General features: G+C 40.9%; 1 protein-coding gene across 1 annotated transcript; it reads left to right on the top strand.

The window, feature by feature from the left end:
- Positions 1-162: 162 nt before the first annotated feature.
- Positions 163-21,834, top strand: LOC108789361 (LIM domain transcription factor LMO4-A). Its single transcript, XM_018559344.1, has 5 exons — positions 163-293; positions 8,977-9,220; positions 19,864-19,960; positions 20,346-20,516; positions 21,560-21,834. The coding sequence occupies exons 2-5, from the start codon at positions 8,985-8,987 to the stop codon at positions 21,566-21,568; spliced, it is 513 nt and encodes a 170-aa protein (XP_018414846.1). The 5' UTR covers positions 163-293; positions 8,977-8,984; the 3' UTR covers positions 21,569-21,834.
- The last annotated feature ends 283 nt before the right edge of the window (positions 21,835-22,117 follow it).

Genomic DNA, 22,117 nt, shown 5'->3' with positions numbered 1-22,117 from the left:
ACTATTTAAATGTCCATCTATCTTTTTGACACTGGCCACGTCCCCTCTGCAGCTGGATTGGCAGCTCACTGGGGCTGCTGGTGACGTCACGTGCTAGTTATATAGACAGAAGCTCGCAGGCAGCTGCGTTCAGTGGATGTTCCCTTGTAGAAGAGTTCTTGTGCTGCTGGAGCCTAAGAGCCTGTCTGTGTGTCTGTGTGTGCTGGGACTGTCGAATCTTGTCAGTGCAAGAAGCCTTTGGGATCTAGTGGATCTAACTGACACTTCGTGAGAAAAGAAGGATCAACTCCCAGGTAAGGATCGCCCAGGCTCACTCATTAGCTTTGTGCATTCAGTTGGGCACTTTTTACGAAATATTAAAGACTTGTAGCTGCTGACTTTGTAAGCTTTCACAGCTGGCCCGTATAGGGACTCATTTGCAATGTATCCCTGTGAGGATGATGTTTCATATTGTATTTATGGTTGTGTACACTGGCAATGTGTAGGGTGACAACGTGCAGCTTGTGACCTAAAATACACAAAGTTGGCAGGTCCTGTATGCTGTGTGGCGCATGAGTGCCGTCTATATATAGATCTAGAGGGTAGAGATAAACTGGATTTAAAGATTTCTAAACAGAGTTGCATTCCGAGGTTTTTGTCCTAACTTTGTCATAGACCTCCAAAAGACTGAATGAAGCAGGGTGTGGATGCAGGCTGATGGTTCCAATAGATAAGGAGATGCATGTTGTATTAGTAAAATTGGAAACACTTTAATAGAGAAAAATAGCAATGCTGTATTGTTAGTACATTGCACTCTGCTTGCAAGCAAATAATCAGTAAAACAGTAAACACTTTATTAAAGAAAAAGAGCAATGTTGTATTGTTAGTACATTCCACTGCTTGCAAGCAAAGAATCAGTAAAACAGTAAACACTTTAATACAGAAAAAGAGCAATATTGTATTGTTAGTACATTCCACTCTGTTTGCAAGCAAAGAATCAGTAAACCAGTAAACACTTTAATAGGTAAAGAAAACAAGATGCAGTAACCAATGTATCATCCATTGTTCTGTCTAATGCACTTTGGTTGCTGTTGGTTACTGCTCATCTTTGCTCATGCCACCAGCTCATTGAATAAGCTCCTTAGGTTGGCCATAGGTTTCCTCTGGGAGTGATGGTGCGGTGAAACATTTGCCTGTCCAGTGGGATGCCCTTTTACCTTTTCTCTATAGAAAAGGAAAGATTGGGGCTCACTTACAGAAAAGATGCTCCAGAACGTTTGCAAACACAAACTGTCGCCATGCGCAGTCTATAACGCACGTCTGATATCTGAAAGTAGTGTGAATTGGAGCACCACTTGCACGGTCTGGGGCCACCGCGTTTTTCTAGCAGGTTTCGATGACAAAAATAACTAAACAGCAACACTTCTACCTCCTAAATATATAAACTGGTGCTGGCGTGATTCATTCTCCATCAAAGCTGCTTGAAAGTGGTGAAATTGCTATAATATTGCCCCTTCTGCCTAGTAAATAGTCATCATTGATAACAATAATCCAACAGTGAGCACATAGAGTCACTCAGCAATGAGCATGCACATGCAGTAAATAAACTGCTGTTGACTGGAATCATTTTCCAGGATGCTGGAAATTATCCAACCATTTCTTTTTTACCTAGAGAAAATAAAAACATTGGCGTCATTTTACTGATGAAGTTGCTGTGCGTTTGCTGGCGCGGTTATTGTGGCATACATTAAGAAAAAACTTTGTTGCTTTGTATGTATAGGTAAACATTATAAAAAATTATGACGTTTTTATAGCAACTGACACATTTGGGGTCATCCCGAGCCTTTTACAGGCAGCGCCACTTGAGAGGTAAAGTGACCACAGAGCTGGCGCTGTAAACATGCTAACTGTTGTACCTGAAGCTTGTAATTATTTCGAAAGATTGAGGGAGCTGGGAGAAGAGTCTAGCTTCTCCTGCCAGGAATGGGAATCTATACATCCCTTCTTGTGTTTCACAAGCAGCTGCAACTGTTTCACGCAGGCTGAGAAACAAGGAGATAATGGGGCAATTGTACCGAAATCCCTAAGTGTTTAACTCTTGGCATGCCGGCAGTCAGAGGTGCCCAGTACATCTGCAACTGGAACACTGTTTTTGTAGAAGCCAGGGCTAACCAGTATGATTGTTACAAGGCGATCTATATTGATACAGGACTTGGGTGCTTCAATAAAAGGGCAAAGAGGGGAATTTGCCATAGGCACCCGGGGTAACTGCAAGGAATTTGGCATTTAAATGGTGAGTGTAAGAGACCCGATACACCAGGGGGATGGGGGACCCTTTCATTTAAATGCAACATAGCCTTCCAGTCTGCACTCGGTGTGATTAGAAATAATTTTGGTGACATAAAAAAAATATTAAATGTTTAAATCCTTTCATTGCTTTGTGTCCAACATGCTGAGTATATACTTATAAAGTACACTGTGTCTGAAATGAGAAAATCGAGCCTTCTTTCACAAATTGCCTTCTATAAGACAGTGATGTGCAATTTATTACTAGTACCCCTTAGCAGCCAATCAGCACTGGCAACCAGAAATACAGTCTGGTTGCTATATGTTATTGCCTTTTTGTACATCGATCCCTGCTTTATGGAATACGCCTTTAGCTGTTGTGAGTTTGTAAATTTGCTAAGTGCTGTCCTACCTAGTTAACAAGCAGTAAAGATGCAAAAACAATTACGGATATAATATATAACAGTTCTCGATGGTCTATGTAAGAAAAAAACATGCAAAAACAATTATGGGTGTAATATATAACAGTCCTCTGTTTGTCTACCAAAATTCAAAAATCGCTATGGATCTAATATATAACGGTTCTCAATTGTCTATCTAAAAAACTAAAAAAATAAAAATAATTATGGATGTAATATATAACAGTTCCCGATGGTCTGTCTACAAAAATGCAAAAACTATTATGGATCTAATAAATAACAGTTCTCAATGGTCTATTTCCAAAAAATGCAGAACAGTTATGAATCTAATATAACAGTTTTCAATTGTCTGTCTACAAAAGATTAAAAAACAGTTATGGATCTAATGTATACCAGTTCTCAATGGTCTGTCTAAAAAAATGCAAAACATGATTTGGATCTAAGTCATGTTTAACCGCTCTTAATGGACTATTGAAAAGGAAAGAAATTAAAATAAAATACTTTAGTTGAGGAACAATTTTGCACCATCTTTGTAAACCTTTGTACACATCTGGCATAGAGGTGACCATTTTGCCCCATTTTATTAATAGGTGCTGGCAATATGTTTACCAACATCTGTTTTAATGAGGACACTTGGCCAACCTGTGTTCATGTCTAGTTGAGGGAACAAGGCAAAGCTATTTTTGGCTTTTGCAGAATGGCCCGGTTAACTCCATGTAACATTATTGTGGTTGGTTTGGACCAATGAAGACATTCACAATGGCTTCTGGGAGTTTTTTAGAACTTAGTAAGAAAAGCAGAGCTGTGAAATAACCATACAACTATATGTATGAAATGTCACAGCCTACAAAAGCTGTTGGGGACACTAAGCCCATACAGAGTGGCTGTTTATGTACCAATAGCTGTTGGAGTGTAATCAGTTGGTTGTTGAGCAGCCTAAAGTTGGCCATATGTATCACAACCCAATTGTATGTTCTTCTTTGATTTGCAATTTGCAAACAACTATTTAGCGTTAACCAAATTATCGGTTCGTATGTAGAAGAAAAAGCGCCAGAAAGGACCGGTTCGGTTCATAACTGGTAGGCTTTGCCCTCTGCAGCTGTTGATCAGGCTAATGGAGATTGTACAATCAGATTGTAACTTGTGACCATTTTAACAGATCTTGAAGCCTGAATTTCCTCAGCAGTGCAACAATCCGAGCCCAGCTAGCGATAATTGGGCAGTCAGGAATTACAGTGAGCTTTTATGAGCAATAAAAGACCCCCGCATAACTATAATGCTTTCCAGCATGCTAAAATGATATCGCCCAAAAAGGATCACTCCATTTATTCCGTAAAAAGGAACCTGATTTGGATGAATCATAGTCATCCAAATCAGGATGTTATCATGAGTACATTACTACCAGGACCATCTATCCTTTGTATTTCAAAATTGGAGATTGGTCAGTTTACAGGCAGACACAAACATACAATATGCATACATTGCAAAATTGTGAAACCGCTCTTCCTACCAAAGGTTTGTGGGCACAAATGTTTATACGACGTGATCGATTCAGACAGATTTGTAGGAGCACAAAATCAGATGAGTGTAATGTGAGCTGAGCTGTTACGGTGACAAGTTTGAAAATGTTTTCAGGTTAGAACAATGTATGGACAGGTCTAACTATGTCCAATTGTTGGGGAGTCCTCTACAGCACCAACATCGTGTCTGGCTGGTAACGTTGGGGACTGGATGAGGAAGACTATGCCTGCAACTGATATCTGATAAAAGGGAAATTATATTTGTTTTTGTGTCAGTTTTATTTATTTTTATTTATTTTTATATAAAATATATATATATACATTACACACACACACACAAATTCCATGCATGACAAGGGATACCCAGAGTACTAGGGTTTTTTTAAAAGAAAGAGGGCTCAGCAGAGCTGCTTGCTTTAAGGGCCCATTCACACCACATCCAGATCATCTCCAGACCACACCAGACTGTTTCGGGACCCAAAATGCATTCTAATGCATCCCTATGCTATTTCTGGCCTCTGTTCCCACCAGCGCAGTCGGTCCCAGACCAGACCAGAAAAATACTGCATGTCTCATTTTGTCTGGTCTGGGATGCACTGGAACTGCGGGCAGGTTCACACCATTTTCTGGACCAGATCTGGTCCAGAAAATGGCGTGAACCTGCCCTGAGGGTTTGCTTGTTTGATTGAAACATCAGACCCGTCAATAAGGGAAAAGTCATTGCTGGTGAGTAATTGAGCCAGGTAAACAGGCTTATTTCATTAAAGAAGCAAACTGCAAGCCTTTATAATGTATGGAGCCTTAAACTTCATAAGCTGGTGTCAGCGATGGGCTCCTGATTTCAAGCCCTACCATTAACAGAATCTGCATGGGGTTTGTATGTTCTCTCTGTTTGTGTGGATTTCCTCCGGATGCAGCTTTTTTTTTTTCTCCCATCTAAAAACAAAAACGTAGAATTGGAAACTTTTTTTTTTTGCCACAGGGCAAATATTGATGTAAATGTCTACATGAAATGTTGTAGTATTTGTCTGCACTATATACACAATAAAATAAGAATTGGCAACAATGTAAACAAAGCATGATAACTGTAGTAGGTCGGATAACAGTCCATAGTCAGGGATAACTGTCAAACTGGGGATTGAGTTATGTCTTGACTTGACACCAGTGGCTAGTGGTAGACAGGGATGGACTCCTGACTAATCACTTTTCTCCCATCCCTGGTACCTCCAGAGTACTTAACATGGTGCCATGACCTTGCTGTACAACAATAGTACATCTTCTGGGTAGTTTCCAAGTACCAATGCCCAAGGTTTCCCTGACCCCTTATTTGGCATGTTATACACTAGAAAATCCTCGATTCTTAACTCCTACTAACTGGTCTCAACTTATTAACCCATCTGTTGTCACTGAGCTATCTTTTTGCGAAGTCGGAGCAAACCTTTTTAAAACCTTTTTGGTGTCAATTGCTTTTAACCACTTGTCGGCCTGCCCCATAGCAACCATCGCCCAAAACACCCTGCCCTGTTTGGAGCCCACTATAAAAGGTTTAAAGCCTACTATTAGCTTGTGGAAAAAGTACGATTTACAGCTAAGGTCCGTTGGCGTTGCACAGGGACACACATCTTGGGTAACAGGCCGTAAGCCATGGCTAAATTAGGGAGTTATCACATCTGGCCGAGGATTACCAGGCAGGAGAACAGCGACAATCTGTTTAATTCGTGTAAAGGAGACAATCTTCAATCTGAATGCCTTTCCTGATGCTGCAAATCTACCTTAAGCTTGGCCATTTTGAAGGGCGACTCTGTAACGTGGGGATTGGCCACTAAGAATTACGTGATAATTGGCCCTGGACAACCTACAGAAGCCCTGAAAGGGCCCATAAATACATGTGTACATGCTAGCTTGGTTCAGAAGTTTGGCAGCACCCTGTGGCTGCCCTGGGAAGTGCAGTGATATGCTATGTAAGTGTTATATTACACAAAATGCTTTTTACCTCGTTGAAGGGAAGAAATGGTAATTACATTTTTGGATTGATTAAATGCGTTTCCAACTAAACAGTCAAAAGAAGAGAATTCCATCCATGTACAGAGGCATATATATATATGACCGGGAACCTCTCAAAGGAAATATGCTACTGTTGACCCTCCTGACAATGCTATTTGTTTGGCTGCCCTACTTGGAACAAGCAGGTAGCAAGGGAAGCAAAAACTCTTGATCACCATACTTGATTAGTGTGATGCTCATTAAAACGAAATGGCTGGGCATTTTACAAAAGAAGTTTAGCGAAGGCAGACTCCGTTATCTGTGTCACAACAGGCTTCCTTTAACTTGGACTGCACACTCCTTTTAGCGCCCTGAAGAATAGCGCAAGTGCAGCACACAAATAAAACACTGATGTAAAGGATTCCTGACTAATTAGAGGCCGGACTCACATGGCAATTATTTGGTTATAATTGCCATTTGGTTGGATAATTGGCAGCTGTTCATATTACAATGCTCCTTTACAATCAAGGTCCTCATAATCCACAAGGCTACAGCGCACATATTATTTGCAGGAACGATCATTATTTTCAGCTCCTGGTAACGATCACTATCAGGGCTATTCACTAAAGGGTGAAAAGTTTGGAGAAGGCAGGAGAACAATCTAGGCCAAAATAGCTGATTTGGAAAAATTCTCCAATTCAGTTCACTTTCCAGTTCAGCTATGTTGTCCTAGATTGTTCACTTCTCCAAACTCTTCCCCCTTTAGTGAATAGCTCTGTATATCTTAAACTGCCCATACACGTCTAGTTTTTTCTGAACAATAGAGAAGCACTCAAATCCTCCATTCACACTAATTCCCCTATCCTGCTGCCGGCTATTGTATTCTGCGGCTGCTTGAATACCTAAATGGTGACTGTGGCACAATTGTTCAGATATCACCAATCAGATGCTAAGCTTCAAAACGATGGAGTCTTATGTATGACCTGAAGTATGGTGTAGCAGAGTGTAGCAATCGGGGCTACATGACAACTTATCGCTAGGACATTTCCAATGGAATCCATCCTAATCATACACTGAGCAGTCTCAGAAGATTCCCTCAGCTATTGATAGAAAACAGATAAAAATATGGGGTGCACATTGATACTCCACTTAAAGAGGTTAACCCCATCTTCAATTATTGGGACCCCTGAAACTGGGAACAGTTGGAATCTGGTGGCAGATTGCTGTGAATTGCGCAATTCAAGTGATCTGTTTTCATATGACAGGTCTCAAAGTATGACACCCCCCCTCAGTATTTATACAGGTAAACGAGGGCATTGGCTGTGCTACCTATGGGGACAATGAGGAAATGCTTAGCAATCTTAGAATTTCCTCTCACTTAACAGAGGTTTCCTTTTACTTCCTGATGCGTCTCTGGGACAGGAAGTTAAGGGATATCTTTCCAGTGGGAAACAGAACCTGACATGGTTTTTAGCCATTTTCTACACGTTACACAACTAAAAGAAACCCTTTGGCTCAAGACCTACTTCAAAGCTTTTTTATTCTTTTGCTGGTGTTTAGGACTTCATAAAGGTTAATATGCCAAACTTGTCAACTGTTTCTTCTTGGCCCATTAGAAGGTAGACCCATATTCATAAATTTGAGGGACACAAATCCCAGGGGAAGCATATGCAGTACTCTATGCACAGCTTCTTAGTAGGGAAGTCCAATAAAACAGGACCTACAGAACTTGGGCTCCCTTTGGCCCCAAGCCATATGACCAGAAGACCTTTTGATCTGCCAGAGAGACTTTCAGTCATGACAGACCAGGCAGCACCTTTACCTGAACAGTGAACCCCTTCTTAATGAGAGAGACCAAGTGACTAATGCCCTAGTATTCCTTACTTGACTGTTCACCTTTTTGCATATTCCAAGATGATGCTTGTTGTATTTTAAAAGTGGCATGCACTGCATTTATAATATAGACTGTCTTTAAACTGAAGCTTCAGTCATAAGCATTTTTGTTTGGGATAGGGAAGAGTTAGTACCTCCATTACGTTGTCTTACTGTGTGTCCTTATAGACAATTTCTCCTCGCAGCTTCTCACTGCAAACACTGACTACAGCAGACCAGGAGAGAAAGTGATGGGAAGTCTCCCCAACGGGGAGAATATCCTAAGTTGGTATTCATCCCTTCTCCCACCCAAAGTCAGGCAGATATCTTCCTTTCCATTGTTCTCTTGGAAATATATAACTGTCTTAAGCCACTCTAACCTGAACTGTCCGTTTTTAAAAAAACAAATGGAGGTGTGGACACAAACACAAAATTTCTCAGGGTGTCTACACTGCTTGTTTCTCTTATTGCTAGGAAAATAAACGAAGAGAGGCTTCTCAAACAACCCCTTATTTTAATATATTATCCTCTTTTATCCATTAGAACTATCCTTTAAAGTGTGGCCCTCCTGCCATCTCTTGTACAGCCATGTAGGCCTTGATACAGTCATACCGCAGCCTCTTGGCAAGATGGCAGCAGTACATTGTAATGGGTTACATGCTAGAGGTTTGCCGCTCCAGGCAGTACAAGTTGCTTGGAGTGGGTTGTGGAAGCTGCTACAAGGGTGATTAGCTGTGCTCTCAGGGGATATCTGTATAATAAGCTATTTTCTGGTGCTTGAGCAAAGTGCTTCTTTCAATCACTTATGCTTCCGTGTAAACTGTAACAGGAGAATTACAGCCGCGGAGCAGCTCGGCCGCACAGGTTTGGGGAACCGCATTTAATCATGTTCCCCTCTTTTTTTTGTTCTTTTGCAGAATCAGGAATGGTGAATAACCGGACATCAGAAAGCACCACGTCGGTCACCAGTAATACTTCCCCTCCCAAAGCCTGCGCCGGCTGTGGGGGGAAAATTGCCGACAGGTTCCTTCTGTATTCCATGGATCGTTATTGGCACACTCGGTGCCTGAAGTGTTCCTGCTGCCAGGCTCAGCTGGGGGAAATTGGCACTTCATGTTACACAAAAAGCGGGATGATCCTGTGCAGAAACGACTATATCCGGTGAGTGAAAAAGGAACAGTTTCAGAGATAACAGATCCTAATCAATTATGTGTTTTGGAATATGTTTTTGTTATGCTTCAAGGACACGTTCACACACACGGTCAGATCAACCTGTGTTGATCCTATGCTGTATTGCGTAGGATCAACACAGGTCAGTTTTGGACACATAGAAAACAATTGTTTTCTATGTGTCCTGTTCACACCACAGTGGGTGGTGTGCTGGGATACAATGCAAACATTCTGCATTTTATTGCAGACTGCTGTATGCCACTGCATACAATGGAGTGTATACATTGTTGACTACACATGAAGTTAAAAAAAATATATAAACAGTGAAGAAATTAAGGACTCTGCAATTGACATGCTTTTCTGTTTTAGGTTGTTTTTCTGTTGAAAACAAAATTAAGACTGCACATTGATTCTGCATTGTAATCTGCTTCCCCTTGGCTATCAGTGTAAATAGGTACATACATGCAGGACCAAAACTGTAGCGTGCTGCAGTTTTAAAACAGGAATGAATACCTCAAGTCAGTAAATGGCTGTGCATTGTTCTGACCTTTTCTTTTTGCCTTTAGAAAGAGAGGCTTCATTTATTGATGTCATACTGGGCCAGTCCTTTACTATTGAGACTATATTATCCAGACATTTTAGAGGTATACAAAAGATACAGAAATTGCAATTCTGACTATACTGGAAAGTAAGTCACTAAAGCCAACGTGTGAGGAAAAAGAAATGCAGTTCATTGGCAGCTTTCTTTTTGGCTCTCCTGAAGTAATTCCACTTGTGTAGAATGGGCACATCTGCCCCACCTACATTTAGCAATGCTCGGTGCCTGTTACCTATTGGCCAACCTGCATTGCCACAAGGTAAGCGAGGAGCTCTACAAAATAGTATGTTGGTATTTGCATAGGTACTATAGGTGAGCTCTGGATAGCTGGCTGCTAAAGCTGCTAGTTTGTTCTAGGGCTTGTTTACACCATGTCTGCTGACCTGGGTTTTTGTGCACACCACCACACGTGTATGGAGTGAATAAGGCAGATGGAAAACAATCTTCCCTGTTCACACTATACGGAAAAAGCAGCTCAACAGACATGATGTGAACAAGAACTAATATTTTTTACCGTATGTTCCCATTAATGCAGTAAATTGTGAAGCGGGCATTGCTTGTAAATGTATTGGCTACCCACCATGATTTAAAGATGTAAATAATCTCTTTTTTTACATTTTTATTCTATGGCGAGCTATTAATTTTTGTTTTATGAAACAAAAAGTATGCAAACAGAAAAAAAAAATTATATTATCCCTTTAGGGAAACCTGTATTGTGGGAATTATGGAGGTTTTAATTTTTTTAACACTTGCATTCAATGCAGTAAACCTGATGAACTGGCATGACAAGCAGGCACTTAGTATTTTAGGAAGAGGTTCGCAATGGTTGTCACTGGGACTTCCTGTTCTGCCCGGAGGGAAACTCTTCCCAGTGGGGACAGATGCAGGAAAAATTGATCTGTTGGTATAAAAAACATTGCATAATGTGCCCTTCCAAATGACAGTGGAAAAAAAACATGTGATGTGATCAGCCTGTACGTACCGTACGTATGTATGTGTGTTGGAAGTGTTGCATGGAACAATCACATAATTCAGCCAGCTTCTAGAGGACACAGATTGGGGGGTCTCACATTGCCATCTCAATGTGATCTACTTTCACTACCACTACTAGTTTGCAGCTTTCCCTAGGTTTTTTTTAGGTTTTGGGTGAGCGCAGCTATAACCCCAGCCAAACCTCTCACTGCACAGTCAAAATGTGAACATTTATGCATGTTGGCATATTTAGTTGAGTTCAGTCACTCTTGTGATTTCCTTCACCCCTTCTACACTATAAAGTCAGCCTGCAGTGGCCTGCTCCACATTCACCCCATTAGGACTATGCATTAGTACCACCACATTGGGATCCATCCAGTGTTCTCTCACATATGTAATCTGCCTTAATACCTCAAGCTTCCAGTGCCGCAAAGAATGTTTGATTAACACGGGTCTCCTTCACATTAGAATCTCATTGACTTCCAGTGCCGGTGTTCTATCGAAATGAGATGCCGATGAGTTGGAGCTTTCGATAGAACACCGGCACACCCATTCACAGCATAATTCTGGTGTGCATGAGATTATGGGAAGTTCTTTAAATATGGACCAACGTGTTATTGGCCTGGAGTTCTGCTTTAAGTTCCAGGTTTTTTTTTTATCCTGCAGGCAAACTGGAACTTATTGTACAGCAGCTGCAGTGGTGTTCAACTTTATATGGCCCTTTAAACCCCTGGCAGAATATAATTACAAATCTATTTTCAGATCAATCCTAGGATTTCATGTGGAACTAATGAGGAACCACATAATTTACTCCGAGGCTAGAAAGTACCAGTTGTGACTGTATGCTTCAGCCAGCTAAGATATAGCTGTAAAGAGATAGATCTAGCAGCTCTGGAGTTCTTTATTGTACGCGGTACAAAGTGCTCTGTACTTGAAATCCTGGTACTATTACTCATAAGGCTTTCTTTGCCTATTGCATTCATTGCCTCTCCTGCACTCTGCCTTCAACCCTCAAGCAAAGTTTTGGGTGTGCCGATCTATATTTATTGTCCTGTGAAAACTATCTATGCAAATATTTATGTAGATCTTCCTGTATATGTAGAAAACTAAAGATTTGGGTGTGAATATTACTGAATGATCCCTTTCAATGAGCTTTAATGGTTCTAGGATTTCACTGATTTCACTATACTGTAAATGATATGGCAGCTTCTGGTGCTTGCTCTGCCACTACCTATTGTTTATCTCATATACTAACACTTTAGGTGCTGCTTAAGGTCTGATGGGGTAAGTATATTGGGTTTTGTGTTCAGTGCATAGGCTTGTTCTTTGGTACAGTCACACCACCACTGTTTATAGTGGTGCATCCATGCTTGTGTGAAATAATTTGTACTGTACTGCTGTATTAAACCCTGTATAGTTCATTCAAAATGCTGCACTCCTAGCTTGGTCACATCAACACAAAAGGGTCTTTGGATATTAATTCTGAAACAACCCCCTCCTCCCCAGCTCTTTGGCAGGTGAAGTTACTTGTTGGCGTTATTGAAACATATGGCATCAATTAAGCCGCTGTTATTTTCTATTAAGTTCAATTCCGTTCCTCACCAGGAGGGCTCGAAAAACCTCCAAAATTACCATCTCCTCCTCTCCCTGAAGCTAGCTGTATTAACCCCTTGTGTGCAAGGCTGGGCATAGAATCTTCCTTTCCTGCCAAGCCCTGATTCCAGGGCAACTTCTATAACTGTGCAGGGAAGCCGCAAGGTTGAGCAAAATGTAGCAGAATGCTTAAAGGATAGCTCTTCCTCAAAGTCTTTCATTTCCTGTACTTAATCAGTCTGTCTGGTGTCCATGGCTTCTTCAGTCACCCACCCCTGTAGATCAGCTCTTGGAAGCAGCCGTGAGGATACTTCCTCTTGGAGTATATTGTTATTTTCTAGCATTGCCCACCTTTATTTCTTGAACCCATTTGTTTCCAAGTGATTTACAAGACTACGCCGCTCCATTTTGGAAAACAACTAGGGTACTTCAAGAGAAAGTGGCCTTCAAATGCTTTGTGACTCATGTTAGATAACCAATTGGTAGGAGGTTGAGGGAGAAGACCACCACCGGTCAGTAGTTTTGTGTAGGGGGCATGTGTACAGGTTTTGTAGTCAAACATGTAGGCCTTTTTTAAAGGAGAAGTGGATGACAGACTTTCTTCCATGTTATTGACACCCTGGTCCACATCTTGTAGATGTGAGAAAACAATCAGACATTAAAAAGATCTACTCCTTAATCTTGAAGCAGACATCTGTCAGATAACCTCTTTCACTTTTGGGTTGCTGTTCCACAAGCCTAAACCCCCTTTAAACCTGAAATGATTTTCTGCACCCAGTTGTTGTCTCCATCCTTGTCTCAAAACTGACTATTCTCTTCCGCTTGTTCACCACTGCTGTTTGTAAAGTGGAGGCACTGACTGGATCCTGCTGCCTGAGTAGCCCGGCAGTCGACTGTTGGCATCTGGGACTTGCTGCATATAACAGGACATTGACAGTTGCCTACAAGACCTACACTGGGTCAGTATAGTGGGGATGTGGAAGCATTAGACAGGTGTCACAAGTGGGTCAGGCTTGGGTTTATAGGGGAATAGCAATACAGAGTTTACCCGAATTTGCTTAGGGTTTCTTGACACATTTACAGTTCTGTTCTTCGAAGTAGAGTGGGACGAACGGTAACTTCAGGTTTTTAATGCTATCTGTGATCCAGCTGGACAGTGTCACTGGTACAGGAAGTAAGGGGAAATCCATCCAGTGGCAGCATAGATAGCCCTGCTGCAATATTTACATTTAAACCGCCCCCCCCTCCCGAGTACTTTTTCCAGCTACTTAATATCCTCACTCTGACGGCCACCAGTTCAGCTTTTAAGGGGTTAATTGGAGATTTAAAGTTAGGGTTTGTTTGGGTTAAAGTGACCCAGTCAGCAACTTAACAGAAATTACAGGTAAAACACAGAAAAATAAAGTGTTTTGAATGTTTACTTGCAGTGTTTTTTCCTTTACATCATTTTTTCTTTTTCTTCTTCAATGTGCATTTGAACCTGCTAGAAACTTTGACTACTACAGGAGAGTCAATTTCCAAGCACTGCCCTCTCCCTTTTAAAACATCATAGCCCTCTCCACATCTGGGAGTTTCTAGTTACTCATTATGCTGGCCCAGCTCCTCCGCCCCTCTCCTTATTTCCCTGCATCAACTTTTATGTATCTGCCAGGGAAGGAGAGAAGGGGAATGGTATAGAGTGTCACTTGAGTGACCGCTCTGAATCTGCTGGGGCTGCCAACATTATTTACAAGATTAAGGCACCCAGCAGTAGTCTTGGTACTTTTGCATGTCTACACAAGGGAGGATTTTACAGGTAAATAACATGCATATAATCTTATGGGAAGATTTTTGTTGGCATGAATGGTCTGGCAACAGGGTCTATTTAAGTTACTCGGGTTTACCTTTTCAGATGTGATAATTAGATTCTCAAATTCTCTAATCATTTCATTGTAAATGTCTTTTCACATAATTTCGCGGGTGAAAAATGTAGTGGTGCCATTCTCGTGTGCTCTAACATAGTGCCTTTATCACCACTAAAAACAACCATCAATCATAGCTATCATTCCCACATTTATATCTTGCTCCATTGCAGGAGACCCCTAGAGTCAATGCACTAAACAAGGTCTATAATGTTACCGCTGACAGACTCTGCTGTCTGTGGTCATTTAAGCATAGCGCAGATAATAAAACACTTTGCCAAGCGCTCATGTATATTGAGTTGATCAATTGAATTGGATTTTCTTCAAGCAGATCACAGCTGTTTTCTCCAAGATAAGGAAGGCACTGGAGGTGTCTGCCACCTCTTTGCTCTTTTATGCAAACAAGAACATTTGAGTAGTGCAATGTATGCAACGATGGCTCGGTTACAACTGTCAATTCCAAGCCAGAGGTCTAGAATTCTCTGTTAATTTGTCTTCTGAAATAAAGACCCAATCTGAAATGTGGTATTATCAACTGGCCGCTTTGTGTATTGACAACGCGTTGACACTTGTGAGAGACTGACACTGTTCCATAACAGCATAAGCGACAAACGGCGATCAAGCTAATTAACTTGACTCTACCCCCGTGACGAGGCACTGGTGTGAGCGGTCTACAGATTGAGTTCCGCGGACCAGCACTGTCCTATTCTCATCCTTCCCCCTTCCCCCCTTCTCACTTCTTCTTCTCTCTGAAAGACACATTTCAATTGGAAGAAATAACAGGGCTTTCTTGTCCAGCCCCCCCGCCTTCCCCGCTTAAATTACTGTTTAAATTAAGATCGAAAATTCATTACGGGGGCCTCTTTATTAGATTGGACGGCAGTTTGGCGGCTGCTCTAGGATTGTGTCAAAGAGCCATGGAACAGGATATTAAAGGCAAACTCACATCAATTACACGGCCGATTCAGACGAGATTTTCAAGGAGACGGAGGGAAAACATTTAATAAAGGCAGAAGCTCATTTAATAGACTACTTTTTTTTCCTATTTCCTTAAAGTGATACGAAGGGAGGTGGAGAATGCTGCTGTGTAAATTTCAAGCCACTTTCTCTTGCCCGTGTTTGCTAAAGGGTGTCTCGACCTCGCTTGTGGGGGTAGTACGTATATATAACATGGAGATATATTTGCAGTGGGCAGATGCAGGTTTACATGGATGACAAAGTCTGGAGAAGAAGATGGCAGCCTGTGATTTGCTAATGCTAGGATTACAGCACAAGTCCACTCAATTCACCTCTAATATGAGTTATTTGGTGATTGGGCTGAGTGGGGGTTCAACATAGGCAGATCTTTGTAAGCAATAACTAGCACACTGAACACTATAAGACAGAATATTTTCATCATTTCAAGGTAACAAGAATTTTGTAGTGGGTCAGCAGAGTTGAGGGTGACATTGCAGGTTCCAGGTGGGAAGCAGTTTGAACAAAGATGTGTAGATATCCCATTGTAAGTCCTCTTGGTTCTGCCCTTTGTGACCACTAGTCTCTTGCATCGTTCTGATTTTGGACACCCACAGCAAGCATGCATACTTGGATCCTTTAAAGTCAAGCTGTTGCAAGAGATTATAATAGGGACTGCCATTACTGACCACTTTCTTAAATGCTGTTTGCTCGGCTGCCTTGCTGATGCTTTATCATTAATAGATTGCGAGTTGTTGACTTGGAATATGTATGTGATTAAGGATGTCTGCAAAAAAACAAATGTTCCTTACAGTAAATTATTTCTGGGTCCGTAAAGTTGGCCATACCTTGGTAGATTTTTGTACAAGCGCTCAGGCGAAATTTATTTTGGTTTTAATATTCAATTTTAAAATTAACAAAATCCACATTCAGTGTTAGATTTTTGATTGTCCGCAAACATTTCTATCCTGCTCCTTTATATTTTGTTCGTCACTGTGGGTGAAAACAATTGTAGATTTGACCCTATTAACTATAAGAAAATCAAATGAACGTTCCGAAAACACATTTTTCAAATGAAATTCTGATGTTGTATGGCCAGAGTTAGTATTAAAGGCAGAGGGTCAACATGATGGCCAAGCAACATTGGGGGGAATTGATCAAAACTGGAGCAGAGAAAATCTGGAGCGGATTTGGAGTGCAACCATTCAGCTTCTCTCTCTCATTTTCAAATCTTACCTGAACAAACTGAAGAAAAGCTGGTTGGTTGCCATGGGCAACTGCTCCAGAATTTGTCTGCTCCAGTTTTGATAAATTTCCCCCCCATTGTATTTTCACGGAGAGGTCAGCAGTGACAGCCTCTGTGGTTCTCATATGACAGGGAAGGAAACAAGGATTGGGCAAAAGGGTGCAGCATGTATCTGTCCGAAAACATTCATGTACAGGAAACATGTTGTATCCTCAAGTTGGATACATACAAATATGAAAAGTACCTATATATTTTTTTTTAGATGAACAGACTCGAAAGCTCATATTTAATCAGACCACCTTCATACTGGTGGCTTATGGTCCACCATTGGTACAGCGACCATGTGTATGAAACATTTCCCTTTATAAAATAACAGCAACTAAGTGAGTGATCACAAGTTGGAAGCAGAGATATTCAGGATCCATAGCAAGAAGGTGGGACTATACCCAAGAGGACATTGAACAGTTACTAAAGTCAAGATATGAATGTCCAACCTGAATGTGAAAAATACAGCCTAACTTACGTAGATCTCAGTCACAAAAGGGTTAATGATTTATTTGTCATCGTCCCAAAGATTTAAGACCTGCCTTGCCAGGTTTAACCCCTAATGGACCAAAAGTGAGCTTCTCCTATAATTACACTGGAAATGATTTTGCTACTCATCTTTCCCTCGGAATTTGGTATTTACGATCCTCCTGGGATAAACTCTTCATAGTGTGCGGGTCTTTCCAATTAATTAGAGTTAGTGCTACAGGGCAGCAAGGGCTGGGGATTAAGTGTGCAGTGTAATCAAGCAGCATCAATCAATATTCATCTACTTCTAAAGTCTCGTCACCTACATGATGACTCGCAAACAGATTATTAACGAGAGGGGGTGCTGGCTTTGCAAGTGTTTGAAAGGCAAACTAGAAATCACGGAGGACAACATAGGGGCTATTAATAACATAAGGTGACTCTAGGAGAATTCACCCTGTACAAATGAGGTGAGTTGCAAAATTTGTGTGGATGGAAAACGAAAAGTATTTTAGAACTAATGCTGGCTGTAGACACATAATATGCGATAGACCACACCATACAACTGTTTTAATTGGTTGGATGTCTAACATGTGGTTTAGTGTGACATTTTATCGATAACGCAGTGTCATTTATCCAATCACTTCTAATGTCAAAAGGTTAACAGAAATCAATCAAACAAAACTGAAAACCAAAATAATCAAATGCTCTATATAAAATGTGAACGGCTTCAATACTTTCAGAACACCACACCACCATTTCCCAGTGCTGAATTATCTTTAGTGCGGAATTGCAGAATTGTCCATGTGTTGATTGGGGGGGGGGAGTGATAGTTTGTAGATTCAATAAGAAAACGTAAGCAAAACCCTTGCTGTAGTCAGTGGGTGATTCATTGATAAAAATGTATAATGTGCTTCATAATTATGGTGAATGACACAATAAGTGTTCATCAGCTAATGCTTGCTAAACCAATTATTCTTCAATAAATAGGCCCCATGAACTAAAAATACATCTTGAGGGTACAAAGTAATGACGTGCTACATCTTGAAACAACATCTTCCCTCCTATGATGTAAGGAGGATACCTTATTAATGTGGAGAAACTGGCTTCTGACCTTCTGCCCCCCTGGCAATCTTGTCATGTATAACAGAACTAAAGGTATTCATAGTTGGCACTTGAGTGGTGCAGCCCGCCCCCCCCCCCCCCTGTACTCTTACAGGTCCTGGAGCTCCTGTATCACCAGTACTTCAATTGACAGCAGCCTTAAGTCCCACGAGGCCTGCTAGGGCTTTCCTTTTTAAACCACGGAGAGCCATAGATGTGACATGGTGTTCAGAAGAGCCTAAAGAGCTTTCTTATTAGGGATGATTCTCCAAAAAATGCATAAGGGTATTTCAAAGGGAACCCACCACTATTACCATTAGACCATATCCCCCCTGCCCCTTTACCACTTGTAATAAGGAAAACCGAACCCTCAGGGACAATTACAGGAGCTATGGCAGAATACACATCCATACATTGATGCTGCGTCTTAACAACTGGACCACACTAAAATGGGATGCCATACCTTAGAAAGGGTCCCAATTCACTTTTACACTAATTACACCTTCGGTGATCCTGAAACCAGACACTAAATGCCATGACAGACTTAAAAAACCCAATAAATTACAAGTAGAATAAAATTACACAGTGGGAGGGTGGGAAGCTTTTCTGTTGCTGATCATCCTGAGAATGCCACTAGCCTTGCTCCTCTCTGCCAGTCATCTCAGAAGGCCCCTCCTACCTGAGACCAATAGCACCAGTCCGGTAATGGGACTTTTATTTTCTATTTCTTAAACCTAGAGCTACCTAGGGAGCTGCTGTCCAAAAGAGGGAGACTCCCTGAACATCAGGGAGACTTGAGATCCCTGCTGTCACCCCTTCAATCCTGTCATGTGGTCCTTACACATGTCCTTTTGTCTTATTTGCTCCAGGCCCTTCTTGATTGTTTTAGCCTAAAGTGGATGTTTATGCAGGAAGTAGATGCCCCTGGCACTGGCCTCATAGATGGTGATTGTCCAAAAAATTGGATTGTGAAACCTTACACACAATGATCAGTCTGGCAGGGGGTCTGTAGTCACACATTCCTTATCTGTTCATTTTCATCTAGATGTCTAGATAACATAATTGTATGGCCATATGTGTGTTACCCCCATCAAGATGTGAAGCTACTATGCTTCCTTGTAGGGGGGTTTATGGATCTGATTACAATGTCCTTGTGTTGCAGCAATATCTGTTCACAACTAAGTTTTCACATTCCAACCAGAAAATGTTAGAACTAAGTATGTTTGGTTCACAAAAATGGCTTCTGCTATGGAGGACTTAGTTTTCAACCTTTCCTGTAGAAGTAAAGCTTGATGCCCATGATTTTAGTGAGGTTGAAGAAGGCCTTTTTTGTAACATGTGTCAACAATTACCTCCCATGGCATCCACTGATACAAAATTTCATAGGGTTCCTCAGGGCAGGCATTCCTGACTAATTGTACATGTACTCAAACTTCTGTATGCTCCTGTTGTTAAAATGATAACACATAATTGATATGTATTGCCGTTCATTTAAATTGCATAACACTTTTGTTTGGAAAATGCCTAGAAATTGACCATAGTTGAACCTAAGAGACCTGGAGATGCTTGGAAATAACTTGCTGTTTATATAGTGGTATATAATATGATATTGTTGATAAATCATTTGACATCTAGAAGTTATTTTGCGAAAGATTGCTAGAAAACCAAAATGGCTGTCTGGGGTATTTTAAAGTGGGTTTTTTTTTCTGTTTGGTTTCACGTCAACTAATGAGCCACCTGTTTTCTCTCGCAGGTTATTTGGGAGCAGCGGGGCATGCAGTGCATGTGGACAGTCCATCCCAGCCAGTGAAATGGTGATGAGGGCACAGGGCAGTGTATACCACCTGAAGGTAAGACTACAATCAGTAGAGGTGGTTCAGTCGCTCTAGTAAAGTGACATGTGTTTGTATAAGTGACTGTAGGAACGTTTGTTGTAGCAGCCAATTATGTTCTTGCTTACATTTTCAAAATTAGAATGAAAGTGATAATCCTATTGCTATAGGAAGCCAGAAGAATATGTATTTCTGTATGGGGAAAGACAAATTCACTCTAAAGTCAAGTCCCGACTGTAATTTAATGAGCCATTGCTATTATCAGCGATTGTTTCCTAGTCCTCATAAATAGACTGGAATTTATGACTGCAGCTTTCCATTTCTTAATACATTTTCCACTGATGTTCATATTTGTATATCTGTAAACATTCAGTTAATTTTTCCCATGTTTTTCCCTCCTCAGTGTTTCACATGTGCCACATGCAGGAACAGACTCGTGCCAGGAGACAGATTTCACTACGTCAATGGCACCATCTTCTGTGAACATGACCGGCCTTCCGGTTTACTGAATGGACACTTAAACAGTCTTCAGAGCAACCCACTTCAGAGTAGCCCCATGCTGCCTGACCAGAAAGTGAGTGCATACTCTGAGATGGGATTTAGATCAATCATGTTGTCTCACCAACCTTCTAAAATTCTTCTGTAACCTCTTTTGTTTTAGTTACCTAGAATTTTTTCACTAAAGGTCAAGGCCATTAAAAAAATATATTTTAGTTATCAGTCTTATGTGGACTGAAGTCTAAATATTTTGTGCAGCTCATTGTGTCCCCTGGATTCTAGCCCCATCATTAGGGATTCCCACAACACAGAATATACTATATAATATACTATAAAAACTGGCTGAGGTCCTGAGCCAAAGCACTGTGAAAGCTTGCTGAATCTGCCTGCATCTAGTGTTGCCACCTTGGAGTTGTTGCCACCATGGAGTTGTTGTCACCTTGGAGTTGTTGCCAACAGGATTAACAGGAAAGAGAAGATAAAAGTTTTTTTTTTTAGAAAATTGGAGTGCGTAATGCTCCGGGGCACACCAAAATGTATTTGGAAGACTTGTAGGCCAGTTCTAGGCAAAACTTTAGATTTGCATAGAGTAGGGAAATGGTAGAACCACTGTCTGTGTCAATTTTGGTTTGGACCTCCTGTCCAGCAGTAAAATCCTGACAGAGGCTCCACCCCTTTCCCGCTCTATTTAAAAAAAAAACATTTTTTTATTACTTTCTGTGCCCTCTTTGAGAAGCTTTTGGATATATCCTGTCTCTGTGATCATGCAGGAAGTAAGAAAATATTTTCCCTATGTCTGTAGAAGAGCAATAATATACTCACCAGCTTGTCCAAAACTAAAACTGTTTTTTTGGGGCTGGAGGTTTTTTTGCTTTTTATTGTCTGTTTCCCAGGTGCAGATTTTCCCTCACTGCCTGTCTCCAGAATAGAAACCGGGGCAAACCTTTCAAATTGATCCCTGGATAGTAGTAAAACCTGACAAGGGTTCTAAACTTTCTTAATTTTATCCAACACTAAAAAAAAAAGGTCTTGGGTATAGATACCCGTAAAATCATAAATGTGATATTTTCCATTTGTATGGTCAAAAGATCAACTCAACTTTTTTTTTTTTTTCCACAGGTTTGCTAAGGAAGTGCAATCTGTACATCCTCTGTGCCATATGTTCATAATTCATCAGAGACACATTGTTGGCATATATAAAAAAACCTTTAAATATTATATACATAAATATATATTTTCCTCCTTTTAAGTTTAAGCAACGTACGGTGTTGGCACACGTCCTTTCTTCCTGACACGGACTATATACAAACTGGAGGAGGATAAAAACTTGTAAATAAACTGTAAATAAAACTATTTTGCAAAGTACAGCCTAAAACTTTTTGGACAAAAAAAAATGATGAAATGTTGGTATTAATTTCTATATAGGACTTGTACACTGTCCAACGCTGAGCATCACTGGTAATATTACAGCACAGACCGGCCAGTGACAAGCGGCCAACGTCACATGTTCCATGGATAGGACAAAATGGATTCTGCTTTTTTTTTCATTTTTTTTTTGCTTCATTGAACATTTGATGGACCTTCAAGGACATGTGTCAAAAATGTCCAAATCTGAGGAAGATTTGAAGGATGTGTTTTATTAGTACAACATGCACTATGTTGATCACAGCTGGTGGG

This window comes from Nanorana parkeri, unplaced genomic scaffold, assembly GCF_000935625.1.
Source record: "Nanorana parkeri isolate BGI_ZX_2015 unplaced genomic scaffold, ASM93562v1 scaffold389, whole genome shotgun sequence".
Taxonomy (NCBI): domain Eukaryota; kingdom Metazoa; phylum Chordata; class Amphibia; order Anura; family Dicroglossidae; genus Nanorana; species Nanorana parkeri.
Note: the sequence above shows the minus strand (reverse complement) of the source record. Positions and strands in the feature narration are given on the sequence as shown.

What these genes read in the sequence shown, in the direction of transcription:
- LOC108789361 (XM_018559344.1), top strand. Translation starts at nt 8,985, where the DNA reads ATGGTGAATAACCGGACATCAGAAAGCACCACGTCGGTCACCAGTAAT. An exon ending in TGCAGAAACGACTATATCCG is followed by an intron (nt 9,221 to 19,863) that starts GTGAGTGAAAAA and finishes TTTCTCTCGCAG; the next exon opens with GTTATTTGGGAGCAGCGGGG. An exon ending in GCAGTGTATACCACCTGAAG is followed by an intron (nt 19,961 to 20,345) that starts GTAAGACTACAA and finishes TTCCCTCCTCAG; the next exon opens with TGTTTCACATGTGCCACATG.